This window comes from Mobula hypostoma, chromosome 3 (assembly GCF_963921235.1).
Source record: "Mobula hypostoma chromosome 3, sMobHyp1.1, whole genome shotgun sequence".
Lineage (NCBI taxonomy): Eukaryota > Metazoa > Chordata > Chondrichthyes > Myliobatiformes > Myliobatidae > Mobula > Mobula hypostoma.
This window is the reverse complement of record NC_086099.1, coordinates 189,101,039-189,127,121: the sequence shown is the minus strand read 5'-3', so window position 1 is coordinate 189,127,121 and position 26,083 is coordinate 189,101,039. Positions and strand designations below refer to the sequence as shown.

Below are 26,083 nucleotides of genomic sequence, written 5' to 3'. Positions count from 1 at the left end.
AATTTGTTGTTTTGCGATGGCAGTGCCTCCTATAAAAAAATTATGAGAGATTACAAAAATAATGCAAAAGATGAATAAGGGACCGTTCATGGACCATTCAAAAATCTGATAGAGGGGAAGAAGCTGTTCCTAAAATGTTGAGTGTCTTCAGGCTTCTATACCTTGTCATCAGTGGTAATAAAATGAAGCAGGCATGTTCCAAATGGTGAGGATCTTTAATGGATGCCTCTTCTTGGGCATTGCCTCTTGAACATGTCCTCAGTAGTGGCAGAGTTATACCTGTGATGAAATTGACTGAATCTACAACCCTTTTGTAATCCTGTGCTTTGAAGCCTCACACCAAGCTATGATGCAACCCTACGTGACATATCAAACTCCTAATGAAGTGGAGCTGCTGGTGTGCCTTCCTGGTTGCATCATTGTATTGGGGTGCAGGACAGATCATCTTGTGCCCCATGCTTGAAGCTGCTCACCATTTCCACTACTGACCCCTCAATGAGGACTGGTGTGTAATTTTCTCCCCTTCTTGAAGTCCACGATTAATTCCTTGGTCTTGTTAATGTTTGAGAGATTGTTGTAGTAACACTACTCAACCAACCAACCTGTCTCACTCTCTTATTCCTTTACCACCTGTGATTCTGCCAATAATAGGGTCACCAGATTTATAGATGTGTATAGCTGCACAGTCATGAGTGTAGAAAGAGTAGATCGGTGGACTAAGCACACATCCTTGAGGCGCGCCTGTCATTGTCAGTGAAGAATAGATGCTATTACCGATCTCCACTGGCATGTCTCCCAGTAAGGAAGTTGTGGCTCCAATTTCAGAGGGAGGTATAGCAGCAGCCTATTGTATGTTTTCCTGTTGTCTATATGCTCCATAGCTGAGTGGAGAGCCAGTGACATTGTCTACTGTAGACTTGTTGGTAATTTGCAACTGGTCCAGGTTCTTGCTCAGGCAGTTGTTAATTTTAGCCATGACTTGTCCCTTGAAGCATTTCACAACAAATGAGTCCTGACGAAGGGTTCCGGCCCGAAACGTTGACTGATCGTTTCCACAGATGCTACCCGACCTGCTGAGTTCGTCCAGCATGTTGTGAGTGTTGCATTGACCCCAGCATCTGCAGAGTATTTTGTGTTCACAACAACTGTGTCTGGTACCTGACAGTAGTCATTGAGGCAGCTCACTCTGTTGCTCTTGGGCACCAGTATGATACTCTTTTGAAGCAGATGGGAACCTCTGACTGCAGTAGTGAGAGGCTGAAGATGTCCTTGAACACCACGGCTGGTTGGTTGGCACATGTTTTCAGTACCCTCCTGAAATGTTAATGTATTGGATTCTGTGAGAGTAATGCAGTTCTGGATGGGAAAGAGATTTATCTAATTTCCAAAGGAACATGTATGTAATACAAATTTTTCTCTAACATTAAGATTGTAGTCAACTGAGGAGACTGGGGTAGTGTGTTATATATGCTGTTAAGAGATTTGAAGGTACACTGGGGATGAAGCAATTTAGGAGATATTGAATAACTTTCAATTTGTTTCATACAAGATAATTGAAAGGTAATCCCAACCTATATTGTTGAGATGAAGACTTTAATTTCACTTTCAAAGGTGACTAAGAGTTTAGTTGCAAGTAGATTGGTCATATGGATAAGGAATTCATTTAGTCTTCATTTTTGATTGAATTGGTTCACATCCCATTGAAGTAAAAGGAAGTTTGAACTTCATTACTATCTGTCGTCACTTGTTGGAGGGGTGGATATATGGACAGTTTGCAGTTGTGCTGGAAGCAAACAGTTTGCCAATGCTTGTTGAAACTTTAAATTAATTAAGCTTACAAGGCATTGAGCTAAGCACTAATGAAATTGGAAAATTGAACAGTACTTGTATGATGGGAAGAAAATTTTATGTTTTGGTGATGGGCAGACCTCACTATAGTACAACACAGCCATTTGGCACTTTGGGTCCACAGTTGCAGTTGTACAGTGAAGAAGTGGGCTCTACAGCCCACTATATCCTTGCTACCTAGTACTTTGTAGCCCTGTAACTTTTTGCTTTTGCAAAAACATCAATTTGTCTCTTTTTGCCACTTGACTGCAATTGGCACATGCTTTCAACTGGATCTCTGTAATTGGATCTTCAACTTCTTAACCGGAAGGCCACAGTACGGATCAGTGTTAATATCTCCTCGCTGGTGATCAATACTGGCGCACTTCAGGGGTCTGCTCTACTCTATACCCATGACTGTGTGGATAGGTGTAGCCCAAATACCATCTTATAAATTTGCTGATGATACAACCATTGTTAGTAGAATCTCGAATGGAGATGAGGGGGCATACAAGAGTGAGATATACCAACTAGTTGAGTGGTGTCGCAGCAACAACCTTGCATTCAGTGTCAGTAAGGCAAAAGAGCTGATTGTGGACTTCAGGAAGGGTAAGATGAGGGAACACGAACCAATTCTCATAGAGGAATCAGAAGTGGAGAGAATGAGTAATTTCAAGTTCTTGAATGTCAACCTGGTCCTACCATAAAGGTGCAGACAATGGCTGTATTTCATTAGGAGTTTGAAGAGATACTGTTTGCCAATGAAAAGACTCGAACTTCTATAGATGTGGAGAGCATTCTGATAGGCTGCATCACTCTCTGGAGGGGGGCACTGCAAAGGATTGAAAGAAGTTACAGAAAGTAGTAAAATTAGTCAGCTCAGTCTTGGGTATTAGCCGCCGTAGTACCCCAGGCATCTTCAAGGAGTGGTGCCTCAGAAAGGTGATGTTCATTATTAAGAACCCCCCATCACCCAGGACATGCCCTTTTATTGTTACTGTCAGGAAGGAGGTACAAAGGCCTGAATGGGAACAGCTTCTTCCCCTCTGCCATGTGATTCCTAAATGTTCATTGAACCCATGAACACCACCTCACTTTTTAAAATATATATTATCTCTGTTTTTGCACTTTTTAATCTATTCATTCTGCATATATATCTTTACTTTTTTCCTTTCTATATTATCAGGTATTGCATTGAATTGCTGCTGCCAAGTTAACAAATTTCAAGACCCTTGCTGGTGTTAATAAACCTGATTCTGTAACTACATCAAGAGCTAATTTGCAGTAATTAATTTGAAGTCAAGTAATATTTATTTTGGAAAAACAGGAGCACCTTGTGGAAACTCACACTCTAGTGAGACCATGCACAAACTCAACACAGACTGTTTTGATCCAGTGGCAACAGAAGCCAGAATCTCCAAGCCATATCTGTGTCCTATAGTTTGAGAAAGTGAATCTTCTGAAGTTTGTGTGAAACAGTGGTCTCTTCCGAGTGGATGAGATTTTAAGTTTAAGGTTATTGAAATCGATGTTGCAGTGTATTCAATGTTCTTCAGTTGTGCATGAATTGTTGATACAGTCTGAGTCATTGTTTGAGATGGTGAATAGTTTGATAATCAAGTGCTCAATTTTGTTTTTATCAACTACACAACAGATAAGTAATACAAAGTGCTGGAGGAACTCAGCAGGTCAAACAACATCTATGGAAAAGTGTAAACAGGCCAAGGCCCTGAATTGGGAGGGATTAAATGTTAACTATTCTGTCGTCTGTTTTTTTTAGGTGATTTTAGAATATAAGGCCCCATCCTCCAGGAAAAAGTGTCCATTTTATTTATCATTCAGAAGACCTTACTGGAAATGCATTATGTGTAATGTTAGATTTGTGATTAGATGCTCTATATGGGGTATTTGCTATGAGGAGATTAGAGGTTTGGGGAATATCCAAAGATGTAATTATACAGTTGTTGAGCCATACGGCATGGAGACAGACTTATTTGTCCCAGATCCCTATGCTGCCATATGTATTTATCTTGTAGTTGTTCTGTGGTCTTCTATGTCTAGGTGATTCAAATACTCATCAGGACACCTACTGTCAATGACTCTGCTTCCACCACTCTCTCAGGCAACCTCTCTCAGCCATGTATCCTCCATACCGGGTAAAAAAAGGGTCCTTGGATTCCTTCTAAATCCGGTGCTGCTTAACCTGAATCTGTATCAAAGACTATGTTGTTCACTCTAAATAACAAAGGAGAATGAATGAAAACTTTTGATAAAAGTTTGGTGAAGAGGTATATATTTCATGATTTGAGCAAAGTGCTGGAGGAGCTCAGCAGGTCAGGCAGCATCCATGGATGGAAATGAACTGGTGTTTTGGCCCAAGACCCTTCATGAGCATTTTGGCTAAACTAGAGGATGCAGATTGATGTAAATGAATCTGATAAAAGATAGTAAATTGAGACTACTTGAAGGTGTGTGTGCTGCTTGGATTTCCAGCATCTGCAGATTTCTTGTTTAAGGTTATTAATTTCCATGTAAGTAATCTTTAGTGACTTTTATTGCATTTAACTGTTGTTAGCCTTGATTGCATAAGCCGATACAGCGTATTTGGTGTGAACATCCATCTTGTTTTGCAATGCAACGAATGCATTTAAAATGTAGTTACATTCTTATCTCTTTAAGGAATTTTCTGCACAATGAATTTGAGTAGAAGATGCATGCAAAATACCATTCTCCTGAAAGTTTTAAGAATTGGAGCATGTGATTTTACTGGTTTGGTATATTATGAAATTGGCTGACTGCTCATTCCATATTTTTTTGGGAGCTTAATTTGCTTTGCAAAACACTTTTTCAGTATCTTGAGCATTTTGGTGTATATATTCTACCTGTCGATAACTTAGAAAATTGAAAAGTTGTTGTTAGAGAAGTTTATAAAAATTGTAGAATCAAGACGTGAAATAAAGTAAATATTTTGTGCACAAGTTCACTGCCTGACTTTCTCAGAATTCGGTGTCTTCTATTTTTAAAAAAATGAAGAATATTGATTTGTTCCCTCAGAAAAATTCTTCAGTCTTTAGAATGGAGATATAAACACTTGAAATTGCAGTCAATACAACTTTCCCCAAAATCTATTATGTTTACCTCTTGAAACAGTTTTAAGATACAAATTACTGTAAATTTAAAAGAAGTTATGATATCCATTGTCTTCCATTTCCTGTTTAGTTTTTTTTTGGCTGGTAGTGCCTGATTTCTAAGGAACAATATTTTTTAACATTTGCTTCCTTTTGCTGCTCATAGTTTTGGTTAGTCATAGTTTGCTATACAGTCCAAAGTATTGTTGAAACTTCAGAGAAATTTGAGAATAGCAGAAGAAATTGGAAAGCTGCTTGTAAAGTTGCTCTTGGTTTACATTGGATGGCTTATCTAAGCCTCTTGAAATCTGAAAAGTTATAAATAAAAAAAAACACACTGGACTGTGACTGCAGTGAGTGGATGAGAATTTCCTGATCAGCCTCTTTATTCATGGCACTCAAATTAGTGCAAATATATTAAAAACTAGGTGTGGTTTTGTATCAGGATGTCTGAGATCTTGATTGCAAGTTATCTTTGAACACTAATTCGATTTTATTTGTGTACTGTAAAAGGATGGCATTTGGTGCTTGGCTAAGCATCTACTGATAGAAAAATATCTTCAGTGTAAACCAAAGCCTTTTAGATCATCTTTTAAGATCTCATGGAATGAAATAATTTTAATGTGTGGTGTATTGCCCCATATATGCTTTTTTTAAAAACTATATTTTAGTATAAAGGAGTCATTGAGTACTACCACTCAGAAATAGGGCCTTTGGCCCGTGTCATCTGTGTCAATCTGGTCGCTGCCTAGTTCCATTGACCTGCACTTGGACCATATCCTTTGTACCTCTCACCTGATCCAATCTTCTCTTGAATGTTACAATTGAACCATCGACCACTTCAGCTGACAGCTTGTTTCACACTTGTACCACCCTCTGGGTGAAGAAGTTGCCCCTTAAGTATTCCACCTTTCACCCTAAAGCTCTGACTTCTAGTTCTAGTCCAGCCCAACCTGAAAAGGAAAAGGCCTAAACGGCCTGCACGGATTCACCCTATCTATACCCCACAATTTGTAAGATCTCCTCTCATTCTTCTGTGCTTCAGTGAATAAAGTCCTAAGGTTTTCACTTTTACCTATAACTCAGATCATTAAGTCTCAGCAACATCCTTGTAAATTTTCTCTACATTTTTAAGCTTATTTTCTAGTAGATATCATTTAGTGGTTTACTGAGATGCTGACTGATTTTTTTTTCTCCCATTCCCCATTCTTTTCTCTATATTACAAACTTGAAACCACAAAAAAGGAAAAAAATCTGCAGATACTGGAAATCTGAGCAACACACAAAGGAATTTGTATGTGTTACAAACTTCAAAACTAGTTTGGCAGCATCAGTCAGTTCAGACACGTGGCTCTGTTAATAGTAAACTTCATGGGACTTGGTCAAAATTTCACAAAAGCATTATGTGCATTTAGCTTGGGTACTTAAGAGCTTAGCCAAAAATAAGTAGAGCTTTAAACATGTTTAAAGAAAGTAAGGCAGGGGAACAAGCTTAGAACATTAGTTGATGAAAGCAAGACTAGTGGTGGAGCAATTTCCCACTTGAAAATGACTACAGTTGGGACGAGCAGAGAATTGAAGGATAATTTGGGTTCTTACTTTGTAAGAATTGGTCATTTGAGATGATGCTATTGTCTCTACCCCCCCCCCCTTTTATTGAAGTGGATTGTTTTACCATTGGCTATGTTGGTGTTAATGAGAGAGGAGATTTGTTTTTCAGCTGACAGGAGATGCCAAAATTCATCACTGTCACATTTTTAAAGTGAGTCACTTTTCATATTTCAACTTAAAAACTGTACTTTTTCTGTCACCCTGATGCAATATAACCACTTCTCAATTGTGAAACATGTCTGGCAATTTTAAAAAAATGTTCATCACAATTGAAATTTAAATATTCAATTAACTATGTAGACAATGGAATGAAGTTTTTTTGACTAGACTTTAAACTTCATTTGGAATAAGTATTAGGCACATAGCCTGTGAAATTGAGTAAAATTTCTTTATTCCAATTTGTTTTTGTGAAATCAAGTGTTGGTTGTAATGAAAGTGTTTTTCAATCATCAGTTTAGAAACTTCAGCAAAATATTCGACATTGGTTTGCTTGCTATTGTGTATTTTGCCTGATTAGTGTATAGAAATTAACTGGAAATAATTTGCTTTTAAGTATCAGGATGCATATTTTTTATTTATCATTAATTCGAGAATTGGTGATTGAAATATTTGTCCGTTCTGTAGCTTTGCACACACGTAGAAGGAATTTTTCTGAGTTTCATGGATTACATGAGACCCTTTCATTGTTCAGAAAATGTGAATAACTGTTCAATTGCATATTTACTAGTTAATATTTCTTATTCTTTACACCGTAAATTTTTAAACTCGAACAGTATTGGAATATTTATCAGCTTTGAACTGGGACAGAGGAGAAAAACTGAAAGGGAATTTATTTGGTGTAGAGGTTAAACTGAGACCTGTTATTGTATTGTTTCTGGAATGTGAGTAAAATGTTAATAGCCTGATTTATTTTGTATGACTGAAAAATGAGGGAAAATGTACAACTGAAAAAATTAGATAATTAGGCCAGGCAATAATATTTTTTAAAACTTAGGAGATGTTCATAGAGAAGGTTTTGAAAATTTTGGTTTTATTCTTATGTTCTTGCACAATTAAACAAGGAGAGGTTATGGCAGTCATGTGTTTTCTAATTTTCCTTGATCTTTTAGTAAGCTCTAAGCTACACTTGTAGTTGATGGTACTAAACAGCATACTTAAGTAATTTTAGCCAAATAACACAATTAGAATTGTAGGCAAAAAAAAAACTAGCTAGATCAAAACTCAAGTAGTAAGTAACTTTTCTGTTTTAGAGAAACCTTTGTTTTTTAATCATTCAGCACATGCTCTAAATGTTAAGAATAATGTTTAAAGGGGCTTAATGTGCCATGTATATGTCAAAAATTGAATGGTTGTTATCTATTCATGAGCTGTATTTGGTTGATTTGTTTATGATTTGGCAGCAATAATTAGCATTTGTACTGCTTTAAAGTTTGAACTATAGGTGTTTTCATACTAGTTTTGGTTCTGGTGGTGGCCATTGCAATTAATTTGGATTACTCAGATTAAATATGAAAGCACAGGTGCAAAGGGACTTGTGCTTGGCAGGTTGAGTGGGTGATGAAGATGACAAGGGCAATGATGGCTTCATTTCCAAGGATTAAAACATGAAGGCAAGAATGTAATGCTGAGAATTATAAGGTAGTGGTCAGACCACATTTGAAGTATTACATGTAGTTTTGGGCCCCTTAGAAAGGGAGGATGTGCTGGCATTTGAGGGTCCAGAGGAGGTTAATGAGAATAACCATTTCATTCTTGGATCAATGTACAGACCTATTTCCAGAAAAGTTGGGATATTTTCCAAAATGCAATAAAAACAAAAATCTGTGATATGTTAATTCATGTGAGCCTTTATTTAACTGACAAAAGTACAAAGAAAAGATTTCCAGTAGTTTTACTGACCAACTTAATTGTATTTAGAATTTGATGGCTGCAACACACTCAACAAAAGTTGGGACAGAGGCATGATTACCATTGTGTTACATCACCTTTCCTTTTAATAACACTGTTTAATCATTTTGGAACTGAGGATACTAATTGTAGTAGATTTGCAATTGGAAATTTTGTCCATTCTTGCTTGATATAAGACTTCAGCTGCTCAACAGTCCGTGGTCTCCGTTGTCTGATTCTCCTCTTCATGATGCGCCATATATTTTCAATAGGAGATAGATCTGGACTGGCGGCAGGCCAGTCAAGCACACACACTCTGTGTCTACAAAGCCACACTGTTGTAGCCCGTGCAGAATGTGGTCTGGCATTGTCCTGCTGAAATAAGCCTGGACGTCCCGGGAAGAGATGTCGCCTTGATGGCAACATATGTCTCTTTAAAATCCAAATGTATGCCTCAGAGTCAGTGGTACCTTCACATACATGCAACTCACCCATGCTGTGGGCACTGATGCACCCCCATACCATCACAGATGCTGGCTTTTGCACCTTTCGCTGATAGCAAACTGGATGGTCGTTTTCATCTTTGGCACTGAGAACTCGCCGCCTGTTTTTTTTCTGAAAACTAGCTGAAATGTGGACTCATCTCACCACAGCACACGGTTCCACAGTCCTTCGGTCCATCTGAGATGAGCTCGGGCCCAGAGAACTCACCGGCGTTTCTGCATAGAGTTGATATACGGCTTCCTCCTTGCGTAATACAGTTTCAAGTTGCATTTCTGGACGCAGCAACGGACTGTGAGTGACAATGGTTTTCTAAAGTACTCCCGAGCCCAGGTGGCTATAATTGTCACAGTAGCATGACTTTTCTGTGCACTTTTCAATCTTATTTTAACTCTGTCCCAACTTTTGTTGAGTGTGTTGCAGCCATCAAATTCTAAATTTGTGTATATTTACAAAATACAATTAAGTTGGTCAGTAAAACTATTGAAAATCTTTTCTTTGTACTTTTGTCAGTTAAATAAAGGCTCACGTGAATTAATATATCACAAATTTTTGTTTTTATTGCATTTTGGAAAATATCCCAACTTTTCTGGAAATGGGGTTTGTATTATGAGCATTTGATGGGTCTGGACCTGTACCTGATGGCATTTAGAAGAATTGGTGGTGGGGAGGGTTTCTTCTTGAAGGCCTGGGGAATATTGGAAGGTCTAGATAGACGGGACATGGAGAGGATATTTAAATATTGGGAGAGTCTTGGACTAGAGAACACAGACTCAGAACAGAAGGATGTCCTTTTAGAACAAAGTTGAGAAGGAATTTCTTCAGCTAGAGATAGTGAACTCTGTTATTCATTGTCACAGACGGCTGTGGAGGCCAAGTAATTAGATATATTTCAAGCAGATAATGATGGATTCTTGATTAATAAGGGTGTCAAGGCATACATGGCGAAGGCAGAAGAATGGGGTTGAGACTGAAAATAAATCAGCCATGATTGAATGGCCAGCCAAACTCACTGGATTCTGCAGGCTGAATTCCGGAGGTTCACCACTCTCTGGCTAAAGAAATTCCTCTGGACGCTTCCCAATGCCAGCACATCCTCTGTTGGATGTGATGACAAAGACTACTCATCATACTCTAAATAACCCTCCCTTCCCTTTTCAACAGTTGCTGCTTACCTGGTTGATCACTTCAAGCATTTTCTGTTATGATTACTGGCTTTCAGGGGTCTAATGTTTGGTGCATGCCCCTGAGTGTTTAAAAAGTAACAGTTTATGCCATCATGATATAAAAGTCGCTGGACTAATGATCCTGAGAATTGTGTAAATCCTACCAGCTAGTGAATTCAATTACAAATAAAATTCAATTGACAACATAGTTCAGTAATTAAAAATGCATATTGTCATTCTGAAACGTCTGGATTTTTATAAAAATCCATATTAATGTCCTTCATATTAACCTGCTGGTTCTGGTCTGAGATTGGAGACTCATCAAAGTAGGTGACTCCATGCTGCTCTATAAAGAGGCTTAGCAAGCTGTGGGTTGTATTGTAAATGCAGGCCTGGTGGTGCATCCATCCTCTGAAGAAAGAAAGGCCATAATTATTTTACATAGTGTCACTGAAATTTTATTTCCCATAATATTGAGATTTTACTCAACATTGGAGTCCCCAATGTGTTCTTGCTTCTGCTGAGTAGAACCTGTCTTGCATTATATACAACTGGAATGTTTAATACTTCGGATTCCACCCTTAGTGTCCCCACAAAAGCAATTATTTTAATTAGTTTCAGCCATATCTTAATTATGACATTACTCTTTTGAGTTGTGTTGTGGGATGAAGTCCCATTGCAGGGATATAATCTAGGCTGTTTAAAGGACTGTTTTTAGATTTGGATAATCATTTAATGCTCCAGCATTCTTGTTGGATGGGTAGGATAGTAATTAGAAGAATAGAAGAGTTCTCTTCCTTGTCCGAGCCAATATGTTTCTCTAGATTGCGGTAATTAAGGATTAACATAGAACATAGAATAGTACAGCCCAGTACAGGCCCTTTGGCCCACAGTGTTGTGCCGACCCTCAAACCCTGCCTCCTATATAAGCCCCCACCTTAAATTCCTCCATATACTTGTCTAGTAGTCTCTTAAACTTCACTAGTGTAGCTGCCTCCACCACTGGCTCAGGCAGTGCATTCCACGCACCAACCACTCTGAGTAAAAAAAACCTTCCTCTAATATCCCCCTTGAACTTCCCACCCCTTACCTTAAAGCCATGTCCTCTTGTATTGAGCAGTGGTGCCCTGGGGAAGAGGTGCTGGCTATCCACTCTATCTATTCCTCTTATTATCTTGTACACCTCTATCATGTCTCCTCTCATCCTCCTCCTCTCCAAAGAGTAAAGCTCTAGCTCCCTTAATCCCTGATCATAATGCATACTCTCTAAACCAGGCAGCATCCTGGTAAATCTCCTCTGTACCCTTTCTAATGCTTCCACATCCTTCCTATAGTGAGGTGACCAGAACTGGACACAGTACCCCAAGTGTGGCCTAACCAGAGTTTTATAGAGCTGCATCATTACATCGCGACTCTTAAACTCTATCGCTCGACTTATGAAAGCTAACACCCCATAAGCTTTCTTAACTACCCTATCCACCTGTGAGGCAACTTTCAGGGATCTGTGGACATGTACCCCGAGATCCCTCTGGTCCTCCACACTACTAAGTATCCTGCCATTTACTTTGTACTCTGCCTTGGAGTTTGTCCTTCCAAAGTGTACCACCTCACACTTCTCCGGGTTGAACTCCATCTGCCACTTCTCAGCCCACTTCTGCATCCTATCAATGTCTCTCTGTAATCTTTGACAATCCTCTACACTATCTACAACACCACCAACCTTTGTGTCATCTGCAAACTTGCCAACCCACCCTTCTACCCCCACATCCAGGTCGTTAATAAAAATCACGAAAAGTAGAGGTCCCAGAACAGATCCTTGTGGGACACCACTACTCACAATCCTCCAATCTGAATGTACTCCCTCCACCACGACCCTCTGCCTTCTGCAGGCAAGCCAATTCTGAATCCACCTGGCCAAACTTCCCTGGATCCCATGCCTTCTAACTTTCTGAATAAGCCTACTGTGTGGAACCTTGTCAAATGCCTTACTAAAATCCATATAGATCACATCCACTGCACTACCCTCATCTATATGCCTGGTCACCTCAAAGAACTATCAGGCTTGTTAGACACGATCTGCCCTTCACAAAGTCATGCTGACTGTCCTTGATCAGACCATGATTCTCTAAATGCCTATAGATCCTATCTCTAAGAATCTTTTCCAACAGCTTTCCCACCACAGACGTAAGGCTCACTGGTCTATAATTACCCGGACTATCCTTACTACCTTTTTTGAACAAGGGGACAACATTCGCCTCCCTCCAATCCTCCTGTACCATTCCCGTGGACAACGAGGACATAAAGATCCTAGCCAGAGGCTCAGCAATCTCTTCTCTCGCCTCGTGGAGCAGCCTGGGGAATATTCCGTCGGGCCCCGGGGACTTATCTGTCCTAAAGTATTTTAACAACTCCAACACCTCCTCTCCCTTAATATCAACATGCTCCAGAACATGAACCTCACTCATATTGTCCTCACCATCATCAAGTTCTCTCTCATTGGTGAATACCGAAGAGAAGTATTCATTGAGGACCTCGCTCACTTCCACAGCCTCCAGGCACATCTTCCCACCTTTATCTCTAATTGGTCCTACCTTCACTCCTGTCATCCTTTTTTTCTTCACATAATTGAAGAATGCCGTGGGGTTTTCCTTTACCCTACTCGCCAAGGCCTTCTCATGCCCCCTTCTTGCTCTTCTCAGCCCCTTAAGCTCTTTCTTCCCTATATTCCTCAATAGACCCATCTGATCCTTGCTTCCTAAACCTCATGTATGCTACCTTCTTCCACCTGACTGGATTTTCCACCTCACTTGTCACCCATGGGTCCTTCACCCTACCATTCTTTATCTTCCTCACCGATACAAATTTATCCCTAACATCCCGCAAGAGATCTCTAAACATCGACCACATGTCCATAGTACATTTCCCTGCAAAAACATCATCCCAATTCACACCCGCAAGTTCTAGCCTTATAGCCTCATAATTTGTCTTTCTCCAAATAAAAATTTTCCTGTCCTCTCTGATTCTGTCCTTTTCCATGATAATGCTAAAGGCCAGGGAGGGGTGGTCACTGTCCCACAGATGCTCACCCACTGAGAGATCTGTGATGTGACCTGACCTGACCCGACCCGACCCGGTTCATTACCTAGTACTAGATCTAGTATAGCATTCCCCCTGGTCGGCCTGTCCACATACTGTGACAGGAATCTGTCCTGGACACACTTATCAAACTCTGCCCCATCTAAACCCTTGGAACTAATCAGGTGCCAATCAATATTAGGGAAGTTAAAGTCCCCCATGATAACAACCCTGTTATTTTTGCACCTTTCCAAAATCTGCCTCCCAATCTGCTCCTCTGTATCTCTGCTGCTACCAGGGGGCCTATAGAATACCCCTAGTAGAGTAACTGCTCCCTTCATGTTCCTGACTTCCACCCATATTGACTCAAAAGAGGATCCTGCTACATTACCCACCCTTTCTGTAGTTGTAATAATATCCCTGACCAGTAATGCCACCCCTCCTCCCCTTTTCCCACCCTCTCTATCCCTTTTAAAGCACTGAAATCTGGGAATATTGAGAATCCGTTCCTTCCCTGGTGCCAGTTAAGTCTCTGTAATGGCCACTACATCATAATTCCATGTATGTATCCAAGCTCTCAGTTCATCACCTTTGTTCCTGATGCTTCTTGCATTGAGGTACACACATTTCAGCCCTTCTACCTTACTGTCTTTACACCGTTTATTCTGCTTCTCTTTCCTCAAAGCCTCTCTGTATGTTAGATCTGGCTTTACTCCATGCACTTCTTTCACTGTTCTATCGCTCTGCATCCCATCCCCCTTGCAAATTATTTTAAACCCTCCCGAACCATGCTCGCAAACCTACCTGCAAGGATATTGCTCCCCCTTGAGTTCAGGTGCAATCCATCCAATCTGTACAGGTCCCACCTTCCCCAGAAGAGATCCCAATCATCTAAAAATCTAAAACCCTGCCCCCTGCACCAACTCCTCAGCCACGCATTCAACTGCCATCTCCTCCAATTCTTACCATCACTGTCACGTAGCACTGGCAGCAATCCTGAGAACGCCACCCTTGAGGTCCTGTTCTTCAGCCTTCTGCCTAGTTCCCGAAACTCACACTTCAGGACCTCATCCCTCTTCCTGCCTATGTCATTGGTCCCAACATGTATCACGACTTCTGGTTGCTTTCCCTCTTGTACCAGGATGTCGTGCACCCAGTCAGAGACATCCCGGACCCTGGCACCTGGGAGGCAACAAACCATGCGGGTGTCCTTCTCACGTCCACAAAATCTCCTGTCTGCTCCTCTGACTATAGAGTCTCCAATTACGACAGCTCTCCTCTTCTCCGTCCCACCCTTCTGCACCACAGGGTCAGACTCAGTGCCGGAGGCCCTGCCACCGTGACTCACACCTGGTCAGTCGTCCCCGCCAACAGTATCCAGGACGGTAAACTTATTATTCAGGGGAATGGCTACGGGGTGCTCTGCACTACCTGTCTGCTCACCTTCACTTTCCCCCCTCTGACTGTCACCCAACAACCTGCTTCCGACAGCCTAGGTGTGACTCCCTCCCTGTAGCTCTCATCTATGACTGCCTCATTCTCCCTTATGGGTCGAAGGTCATCCAGCTGCTGCTCCAGATTCCTTACACGGTCTTCCAGATTGCCCAGCCGTATGCACTTCTGGCAGATGTGACTCTGTGGGAGAGGGGAGTTCCCCCAAGACTGCCACATCTCACATGAGAGGCACATCACCATCTCAGGAGACATTGTAAAAACTAACTGCGAGCTGGCTTGTCCTCCGCCTCTTCTTGTCGAAGCCTCTCGAGTCAAAGCTCCACTCCTTCACTGTCCCACTCACGCACTGGCCACTTCGCTTGAGCTATCCCTCTATTTATCTGTTTGAGCTTTTCAAAATGTTTGGTCACCTGACCTCGGTTGCCCAATCAGCTGCTTTCTGCTGAGTCTGAGCTATTCAAATCTTGATTGTCTAATCAATGGCTTTCTGCTGATCTATTCAAATCTTGATTGCACAGACCAACTGCCAAAACCTCTCGAGTCAAAGCCTCAAAGCTCCACTCCTTCACTGGCCCACTCACTCACTGGCTGCTTTGTTTTAACTGGTCATTCTAAGCTATTTATGGAATTCTATGTACACAAGTTGTAAGTTATATTTGTTTCATTACAGGTGATGACCTGGTAAAGTTTTATGGGCGCTTTGGGAATGCTTGGAGTTGGGGGTAAAAAAATCGGTTGTAGTTGCCAAATTAACAGGTTCTAAAAGTAGCGATTTTCTGAGGAACTTTATTGTAGAAAATACTCTTTTTTTGCTTCCGAACTTGGAACAGTCCTCGCTACTATCTTTTTTTAATGTTTATGCTTATTTGTAGTAACTTACTAAAGTCATTTTAATACTGTGTTGAACTTCTGTCAAAATTGCGGGTTCTTGTATTGCCACATTTTTCATTTTGACATCCTTGTGTTGCAGTGTTTATTAATACATTGTCCTCTCTCCTCTTTCACCCCCCCCCCCAACTTTGCAGGCCCAAGACAAGAGAAAAGCCCTAGAAGAAACTAAAGCTTATACAACCCAGTCCCTTGCGAGTGTTGCTTACCAGATAAATGCCCTGGCAAACAATGTCCTCCAATTGCTGGATATTCAGGCCTCTCAACTACGGAGAATGGAGTCTTCCATTAACCATATCTCCCAGGTAACCGAAATTTGAGAATGTATATTTTCATGCAGGCTATAATGCACAGCTTCTTTGTCAAATAATGTAACTCGAACAACAGAAATAAAGTAATGATTTGATCACTTTACTGGACTGTTTTCAAATGATCTTGAGTTTTTAATTAAACTAAAATTTTTAAGTGCTATCTTTCAGACATGAATGGTGGGTTTTTGATTGAGATTTAAATTTTTTTTTCTTCTCCCATATACATGTACTTTAACTTAATAAAACAACATGCTACTTGGTAACTAATCAAAACACTGACTTTATTGCCCAATGCATGTAACCACATGATTTACTTTATTTATGGCACATAAAAGAATAGAACTTCAATGACCCAATTGTAATCATAATCATGCAGTTAAACAGATGGGGAAATGGACACTTCGGCTCAACTTGCCCATGTCACAAGCTGCCTTATGAGTTAGTCCCATTTCAGAATCAGAATCAGGTTTATTATCACCGGTATGTATCATGAAATTTGTTAATTTAGCAGCAGCAGTTCAATGCAATACATGCAGAAGAAGAAGATGATAATAAATAATAACAGTATATGTATATTGAATACTTTATTGTCGCCAAACAATTGATACTAGAACATACAATCATCACAGCGATATTTGATTCTGCTCTTCGTGCTCCCTGGAGTACAGATTGTGCAAAAACAGAAATAATAAATAATAAAATGTGAGGTAGTGTTCAGGGGTTCAATGTCCATTTAGAAATCGGTTGGCGGAGAAGAAGATGCTGGTCCTGAATCACTAAGTGTGTCTTCAGGCTTCTGTATCTCCTACCAGATGGTAACAGTGAGAAAGGGCGTGCCCTGGGTGCTGGGGGTCCTTAATAGTGGACACTGCCTGTTTGAGACACTGCTTCTTGAAGATGTCTAGGGTACTTTGTAGGCTTGTACCCAAGGTGGAACTAACTAAGTTTACGACCCTCTGCAGCTTCTTTCAGTCTTGTGCAGTAGACAGGGATGCAGCCTTTAGATGTCTTTGAGTGTTTTTGTTAACATACCAAATCTCTTCAAATTCCTAATGAAGTATAGTTGCTCTCTTGCCTTCTTTATAGCTGCATCGATATGTTGGGACAAGGTGAGGTCCTCAGAGATCTCGGCACCCAGGAACTTGAAACTGCTCACTCTCTCCACTTCCGATCCCTCTGAGGATTGGTATGTGTTCCTTCATCTTAACCCTTCCACAATCAGCTCTTTTGTCTTACTGACGTTGAGTGCAAGGTTGTTGTTGTGACACCACTCCACTCGTTTGCCTGCATTTAACCGATATCTATCTAAACTTTTATTATCATTGTATTTGTTGAAGTATCTTTTAAGTGTAATTTTGCCTGCCTTCACCTCTTGACAGCTCATAACGTATACCCACCATTCTCTTGGGCGTGGGGTGAGGTGGGGGTTTGGGTGTTGGTGGCTTGCCCCTTGGGTCTCCTTTAAATCTTTTGCCCAATTAACTTAAATCTGTGCCTCTACTTTTAAACTCCATTACCCTGCGAAGAAAGACTGAATTTGTATGTTCTTGCTGATCTTATAAACCTCTAGTGTCAGTCTCGTTCTCTGCAGGGAAACCATTCCCAGTCTGTCCTCTTAACTCAAGTCCCTCAGTGAATCACTCCCTTGTGAATCTTTCCTGTAACCTTTCTAGCTTACTTGCATCCTTCTTAATGTATAAGACTTTATCAGTTTAGATGAACAGTCTTGACCCAAAATATTGACCCATTTCCCTTTAGATGCAGTCTGACCTGCTGAGTTCCTCCAGTATCTGCAGTCTCTTGTGTTTGTTTGTCTTTCTACTATATAGCAACCAGAAGTAAACACTTCAGGTGCTGTCTCGGTATTGTCTTGAATAGCTGTAATACGACATTCCAACTGTTGTACTCAGTGCTTCAACCATGGGTCACCACTTTCAGGGATCTGTGACTTCACATTTGTCTGCCACTGTTTGCCCATTTTCCCTGATGATTAAATCCCTTTCTAGTCTTGGACAACCACCTTCAATGTCCACTACACCAATTTTGTTGATATCAGCTATTTTACTAATCTTGCCGCCTACATTCTCATAATATATGCCAACCAGCAGGGAAGTTAGCACTGACTCCTTTGGAGGCTGTAGGATGTTTGTATTTGTGAGGAGTTTGTCCGGCTCATAGGCAGTTGTCTTGTACAAACAGCAATAATTACAGAACATTTGTATAGCATTTAATGGTACAAATACTATTCACCAAATAGCTCCTGAATTAAAGAAACAAGTAAATATTGCACCTAATTATTAGAGTTCTTCTGTGGCCTAAGCAATGTGTACCCACAGGTTAATTTATTATCTAAGTATGTATGCACTATACGACTCTGAGATTCTTCTCCACATAGCCCCAAAACAAAGTTAGACCATAGAAGTCAGTTCAGAGAGAAACAGCAAACCCACTCTTCTGTACAAAAAAAATGGCAACATGATCATTAACTTCCCCAAACTCTTGCCCCCTCCTGCACAAACTCAATGTACTTTTTAAAAATTGTACTATCTTACCAGATGTATACTTTATACCATTTTAGTTTTGGACTGATTGCAAATACTTTGAAATAATTAATATTTCCCCATTTTAAACAGTACAATGTTTATACTCCTGATGTATAAGAATTTTACATCTTTTGCAGTGCTAAAGCATTACTAATGACAAGTTTGCCCTCAGTCTCAGTTTATGCATACTCTTGTTTTAACTGTTTAACTTTAAGGTTCAAGTCCATCTGGTACTTCTATGTATCCCAATATACCATCTGGATTTGAGACAATTTCTGCACCTTGTAACTATTTAAAAATACAAAAATAGGGAACAAATGATAATTCCTTTTAATTTAAATAGTTTTGAATGTCTGTATAATTAGATATAAAATACGACCACATGAGATATTGGAGGGCTACTTGGAGTTGTGCAATCAGCATCTTCTTTTGTTCCCTTTAATTTTATTTAATGGGGAAATTGAGTGTGCAGAATTTTTGTTTTATGTGTCTGAACAGTGAATTTAGTATATTTTTTTCACAAAGTTTTGAACATATTTGCTTAATTGCTGACCTGTCAAATACTGAAGTTAACTGATGGGCTGACGCAATAAACTTTCCAGTATTCTTGGGGAGAAAACAAGAATTAAAGATCACAATTGTTTTATTGCATTAAATTCAACTGCAGGTGCAGAAGATGACTATTTTTAAGGTACATCCCAGTGAGACTGAATGAATAGCTTAAATGTACTTCAGTTTCCCATGTGCAATGATCTTTAGTGCTGAATTGTACCCCTTTTGAATTTAATTTGTTTCTAATATTATAAGGAAATGTGTAGTAGATCTAAAACTGCATGTTAAGACAAGTGCTTATTTATCCTTTTTTTTATATATATGTAGAGAGAGGGAATCAGATTTGGGTATGATGAAACCAAGAAAATGTAGATTTTTGAATTTGGTAATTTGTGCCTTAACATCCATAACTATTAACCGGTTAGTTATTAAAACACATTTGTTTCACCATTTCACTGGCTAAGGTAAAGTGATATGTTTAACTTGATCTGCTTTAAATATCAACAAAATTTGCACATTTCCTAATGGTTTCTGAAGTAACGTATTTACCTTTTCAATTGTGAAAAGGTTTGGATAGTTTAGGTGAATAATAGTGTCTTGGCCACAACTGTAAATGTCAAATTTATATTAAATTCGTGCAGTGATGTTGCAATGTTTTAAAAGCAGTTGTCCATTTGGATTCCATGATTAATATTACAATAGTTATTAGCTTTGCACTTAAAATTGTGTTTACTTGGGTTCCATTTGAGATTAAATGAGCTGCAGAATGATGTAAAGAAGGTGTTTGTTCATTGTGTCATGAATTTTTAGATTAAATTAAACTAATAACTCTTAACAAGTTGATGTTGCATTTTTATGAAACTGCTTTGGTGGGAGCTCTTTCCTGGTCATTCACTTATTCAACCAAAGTTTCATAATGTAAGAAATTTTCTGGATGAATTTTCTTAATTGAACTTGCATTGACAGTGAAAAATAGTGTGCACGTGTTGTCTTAACTATTAAAATTTTTCCGGCCTTTTATATTTTCCTTTCCATAAGATCTTATGGGTCAGGCTTGTTTGGAATATTGCATTGGATCCAGAGAGAGAGAGGCAGCTAATTGGATTCCTAATTGGCTCAGTAGCAGGAAGGAGAGTGTGATTGTTGAAGGTTATTTCATGGACTGGAGGCCTGTGATTAGTGGTATGTCAATCAGCCAGTGCTGGAACCTTTGTTCGTTACTTATAATAAATTATATGGGTGTGAATGATTAAGGCATGGTGCCAAAATAAGTGATATTATATACAGAATTGGTATGAATGATCTTTTCATGTCCTGTATAAAGGATTCCGCCTACCATCTATGATGTAAATGCAGTTACTTTTTCTAGATTTATCTGTTAGTGTGTACCTGGTTGGTAATGGGAACAACCTGAAAGGGTATTGAGAGCTCACAATCAGTTTGGGTATTTTACATATTACAGTTGCATTTGGAAACTGAACTACTACAAACCATTTTCATTGCTATCCACTGAAATATTTAAACTTTTTGATGTTATTTTGATCAAATTGGCATGTTAAGCTGTTGGTGTTTAGTTGAAGGAGCATAACTGAGCTAGAGACATCAAAATTGAAATAACAAAGGAGGCCATCCTCAATATTTGAGTTCAGATTGACAATACAGAACATACTAAGTTTGTTTTGACATTCTTAAAATGCTTCTTAGTTTTGATCTAGATACCCTTGAACAACTTTGGTGCAAGATTAGATCGGATTTCCTTAAACAGTTGTTGTAAAGACCTCAGTTCTGATACTGAATGTTTGCAGATACACAGTGCTAGTTTAGAACACTAATTTATGTTGCAGTGCTGTGTAATTCTTCAGTTTACTGTCCTCTAGAGAATAATATTCCCTGGCTTTTGGTGCACCTTAAATCTATATGAATGTTCCTCCGAGGCACAAAGTAACGAGCTGAACCTGATGCTTATGATGGGGAAAGCAATATTAGAAACACATAGTAGGTCAGGCTGCATTTCAGTGATTGGGTAGAATGTCTGAAAAGAGAATTTAATTGCTTAATATATACTTTTCTTACAGTGACAATTATTTGAAATGACAAGCACTATGTTACAGTAAATGGGTTTTAGGAAAATGCGCAGAAGCCATGTCTCTAGTTCTTTTCAGTTGTGCAATATGTATATTGTTAATGGCAGTAATATTTGAAAATGTATAGGTATAAATTTAAGGTTGAATTTTCAATTTGTACGTAGACTGTCTTGATCATTCAATTGCAACATTTAGGATATTGAACGTGGCACCCATGCTACCAGTCAATAGACAGAAGGAGTGAAAACCACAGTTCTAAGTTCATGCTTTATAGTGCAAGTTATTGTCAAATGTGTGGGGGGTGAGGAAGGTATTTCAAACCATGATAATTAAGCAATTTTAAAGTGGTTTAGGATCTTAAACAATTGATTACCAACATGAGGGGAGGGTAGCTCTCGCTAGTGAACAAAACAAGGGAGATGTGAGGGGTTCTGCTGACTGTCGACAAGGTGCTAGAAATCAAGTAAATGGAAGGGAAGTGACTATCATTGTATGTCTAAATTTGCGGTGAAAATTAATACAAAAAGTAGGGGTGAAAGCAATTATTGATACAAAGTCATGGTTGAATGACGTTAGGCATGAATTGAAGGGAAAATGTCTCACTGGTTTGAAAAGACATCAAGGGAGTGCAGATGAGGCTGTCATTAGTGTAAGTATGTGGATTGATTCATTTTCAAAAAAAGTAATAATAGGAGTAGGCCATTCAGCCCTTCAAGCCAGCACCACCATTCACTGTGATCATGGCTGATCATCCACAATCAGTAATCAATCATCCATAACTTGAAGATATTTTTCTCTGCATAACTAATTCAATTGAGATGTTGGATGCCTTATTGCCAGATTCCAGGATTCTTATCTGGTAGATAGAGTACATCATCAACATAATCATGGTGGGGGGGGGCATTATTGAAGTTCATTGATTATAAAATTAATCGCACAGTAGTTGGGAAGAAACTTGCTTAGTAATCCAGATGACTAAATGTTGGTTAATGGTCCAGGTATTGAAAAGATGCTGAACTAATTTATGTTCGAAGAACAAAGCCCTTAACTCTGGAGTCATCAGGACGCCGTCATGACAGCATTTCTTTTTAGCAGGCTTTCTTATTTTTACGAGGCCGATTTGCTAGCTTGACGCTCAACCCAGCACGGATGGAAGGTGTGCAAGGGAGTCGGTTGGATTCGAATTCGGGGGCCTTCACTCCGAAGTCCAGCGCTGATGCTACTATGCCACCAGCTGGCTAATGTTCATTTACGTTCATGTATGCCTAAATGTCTTAAATATGTTATCAAATCCACTTCCCTGGCAGTGTTCCTACCACTTTTTTAAAAAATATAATAAACTTGCTTTGCACATCTTTAAACATTCCCTAGCTCAGCCTTGTGGTGTCTAGAATTTGACATTTGCACCCTGGGAAAAGATCATGACTATCTTATTTGTGTTTCTTGTAATTTTAAGTACTTGTGTCAGGTTGCCCTTAAGTTTTCACTCTCCAGGAAAATGATCCATATTGTCCATCTTCATTGGTAATGTGCTGCAATCCTGCCAACATCCTGATGAAACTCTTCTATTCCCTCTCCAACTCCTCTAAATCCTTCAACTCCTTCAGGATTGAAGAACTTTACAGGTTTGGCCTAACCGACATTTTAAACAGCTACACCATGCTTTTCCCAATTTCTATACTCATATTCTAACACACTGCCATTACCACCTTATCTATTTATATTGCCCCTTTCAGTGAGCTATGGACCTGTGCTCTAACATCCCTATGTAAGTCAGTGCTGTGTTTACAAATGCTCCAAGTGTCCTGCCATTTACTACGTACTCTTCTTACATTTTATCTAATAAAATGCAACACATCACATTTGCCCAAACAGAATTCAAGAATCAAAGATCAACTCCATCTGCCATTTCTCTGACCATATTTTCAACTGATCTGCATCCTTGGACAACATTCCTTATTTCTGCATTTCCACCAAATTTTGTCATCTGCATGTAGGATTTAAAAACTCAAAGTTTGAAACTACACTGAAATAGTCGACAGAAGTCCGAACAATATTTCATTATGTGGCAATATTTGAAAAGGACAGTTTCATTCTAAGCATCCTTTTCTTTTCTGCTGTCAACTTTTAATAGGTGGAAAGGCTCAGACTTGAAAGAATGTTTGCTTATGAAGATACTCAACAGAAAATTACATAATCAAGATATTTTCGAGAGCTCAATATGCCCAAGTTATATGAAGTATTGTGCCAAAATCCCCAGTGCCCAGCAAGAGCTGAAAGAAATGATTCATTTTTGTATTTGGCCTTAACCTAATACAAATGTATTCTGTGCCCCATGCTATGTACACGTCGAAGTAAAGCAATGTCACTAATTTCACACACTTAAAATAGATCACATGAATCACAGTAAGCAATTCAGAGTCAGAATTAGGTTTATCACTGTCAGGTAAAATTTGTTATTTTATGACATCAGGGCAAGACATAAAAACGGCAATGAGTTGCATTTAAAAAGTAAGGATCAAAAGAGCAATGGTGAGCGTTTTGACCATTCAGAAATCTGATGCAAGGAAAGAAGCTGTTTCTAAAACATTGAGTGTAGGTCTTCAGACTTGCATACCACCTCTCGGTAGAAAGAAGACATGCCCCGTATGGTTAGGGTCCTTGATGATGGATGCTGCTGCACTGAGGCACCAGCTTTTTGAAGCTCTCTTTTGATGGGGAGGATTGTGCTTGTGATGGAGTTGGCTCCATCTACAGCCCACTTTAGTCTCTCTTGATCCTGTGTATTGGAACTTCTGTACCTGGTGATAATCCAACCAGCCAGAAAGCTCTCCACCATACATCTGTAGAAATTTGCTAGGCTTTGGTGACATAGCACATCTCCTCAAGCTCCTAATGGTGTATCCCCACCGGTGTGACCCCTTAACTATTGCATCAGTGTATTGAGCCCAGGATAGATTCTGAACTGTTGATGCCCAGGAATTAACCCGTTCCACCACAAACCCATCAGTGAGGACTGGTGTGCCTTCCCTTTATGGAGTTCACAATCACTTCCTTGGTCTTGCTGACGTGGGTTGTGAGGTTGTTCTTGTGACACCACTCAACCTACCTCCCAGTGCAAATCCCACATGGCTGGTACCAGAAGGCAATTTGATTATGACTCTGAAACTGTAAGGCTGCAGCACAACTTTCTGTGCCACTACTTTGCATAAGAGCACAAGGTAACCTAAAATGTTTAATTCTGTTTATCAAGTTAAGACTTCTGGAAGTAATCAAGATCATAATAAATTGTGGATTTTTTTCTGAACAGCCAGTTTTTGACAGTGAAGTTTACTGATTTGAAACTTCAGAATGCGAACTGCAAACTTCATTACAAATTTAACATTAAAATGTCTTGGGGAAATTTGAATGTTAAAATGTATTATTTCATTAGTCTTGGCAGAAAGGTAGTCTCCTAACTAATATGTGTTGTAGATCCATGCTGGAAATTTGAGCAATTATTCCAGTGCAGAACAGAGCAAGCAAGGATAATGTGGACTATAAATTTGATTGCTAATTTTTCTGAGCAGCATGGTGGATTATATTGGGAAGCATTTGCATGTGAAGCCAATGTGAATTACGATGGAAATGAAACATGAAAAGTGGAGGATTGTATCAGATTCCACCACCACTTCCAGCAGCTGATTACATATATTGACCACGATAGCTTTTCAAAAAAAAATGCCCCTTAAATCTTGTTTGAGACTCCTTTTCACCTTGAGCCTATGCCACCTTAGTTTTGAATCCAACCTTGAGGAAAAAGCTATTGACTCCTTGCCCTATTTATGCCTATTATAATTTTATGCATTATTTCTGTCACCCCTTTTCTTTTGTTCCAGGAAAAGCAAATCAAATCTATCCAATCTCTACATAATTAAAATCTTCCAATCTAGGCAACATCTTGGCAAGTCTCTTTTGTACTGTCTCTCCAGTGCAATGATATCTTTTGTACATTGTGACAACCAGAAATGCATGCAATACTTTCAAATGCAGAATGAGTTTAAGAGCAAGAGGGTAGCTAGGAAGTAATATCTGAACTGTTATGCCTTGAATAGTTGGAATAGTTCCATTTGATATCAGAAATGTATGCAGTATACATCCTGAAATACTGTTCTTTGCAGACTTCTGTGAAAATAGATGAGTGCCCCAAAGAATGAGTTGACAGTTCCCAAAGCCCCCGTACTCCCCCCTTCCACATACAACAAGCAGCAAGCAATCACCCTCCCCCACTCCCACAAAAAAAGCATTTGCACCCTCCACCCACCAAGCATGCAATAGCAAAACCCCCAATGATCTGCAGTACAACAAAAACGAATCGTTCACCCGACAAATTGACAGGCCACAGGTTCGCTCTCTCCCCTTAATAAAGAGAAAAAAAAGTGTCCCCTTTCACATCGAGAGGAGACATAAAAAAAAATTGCTGATTTACAGTGTTAAGTCTTGTCACACTTTTTTTTCTCTGTGTCCTCTGCTCGGAGTATCAGCAACAATCTCTTGCCCTCCAGTGGGGGAAGAGAGCACAATTCAGAGTACTGAGCCTCCTACACCTAATCCGCTGTTCCCAATGTTCTGTTCTCTCCTGTGACACTTCATTCAGTGGCACTGGCTCGGAATCAGCCTGTCCACAGGGCCGCAAAATCTCGAAACCCCGAAGGCACGCTCCTCTTCTGGGCAGCATCCTTGGGATATCGACAAGTGTCCGGCTGTGAGACCCCAAGAGCAGCTCCCACCACTGCAAAGAACAGTTCTGAGTGTAACTGCAGGTCTGAACCCCATTCACTCTGAAAAGGAAGGACATCAAAGGTAGAAATTATGCTGTTTTCATGGATGAACATAGAGTCGCAATTTATTGCCTCCATAACTCCACTTATGGCTGAGCCTGCCGTATGTCACTAACCTATTGACCTGCTTTGCTTTTTTCAGGGAATTATGGATGCTGACCCACAGGTGTTTCTGTTCGTCAGCATGATGATATATACTCCACACATTTCTAACCTTTCCATCTCTCACCTTAAG

At 39.7% G+C, this 26,083-nt stretch overlaps 1 protein-coding gene across 11 annotated transcripts in view; it reads left to right on the top strand.

Annotated features, from left to right (window-relative positions):
* Positions 1-26,083, top strand: part of abi1a (abl-interactor 1a) — an 88,416-nt gene that overhangs the window by 10,509 nt on the left and 51,824 nt on the right. For all 11 annotated transcript variants that reach the window (XM_063044278.1, XM_063044283.1, XM_063044279.1 and 8 more), the window contains exon 2: positions 15,676-15,843. In XM_063044278.1, the coding sequence (XP_062900348.1) occupies positions 15,676-15,843 (168 nt within the window). The remainder of the gene's footprint in view (positions 1-15,675; positions 15,844-26,083) is intronic.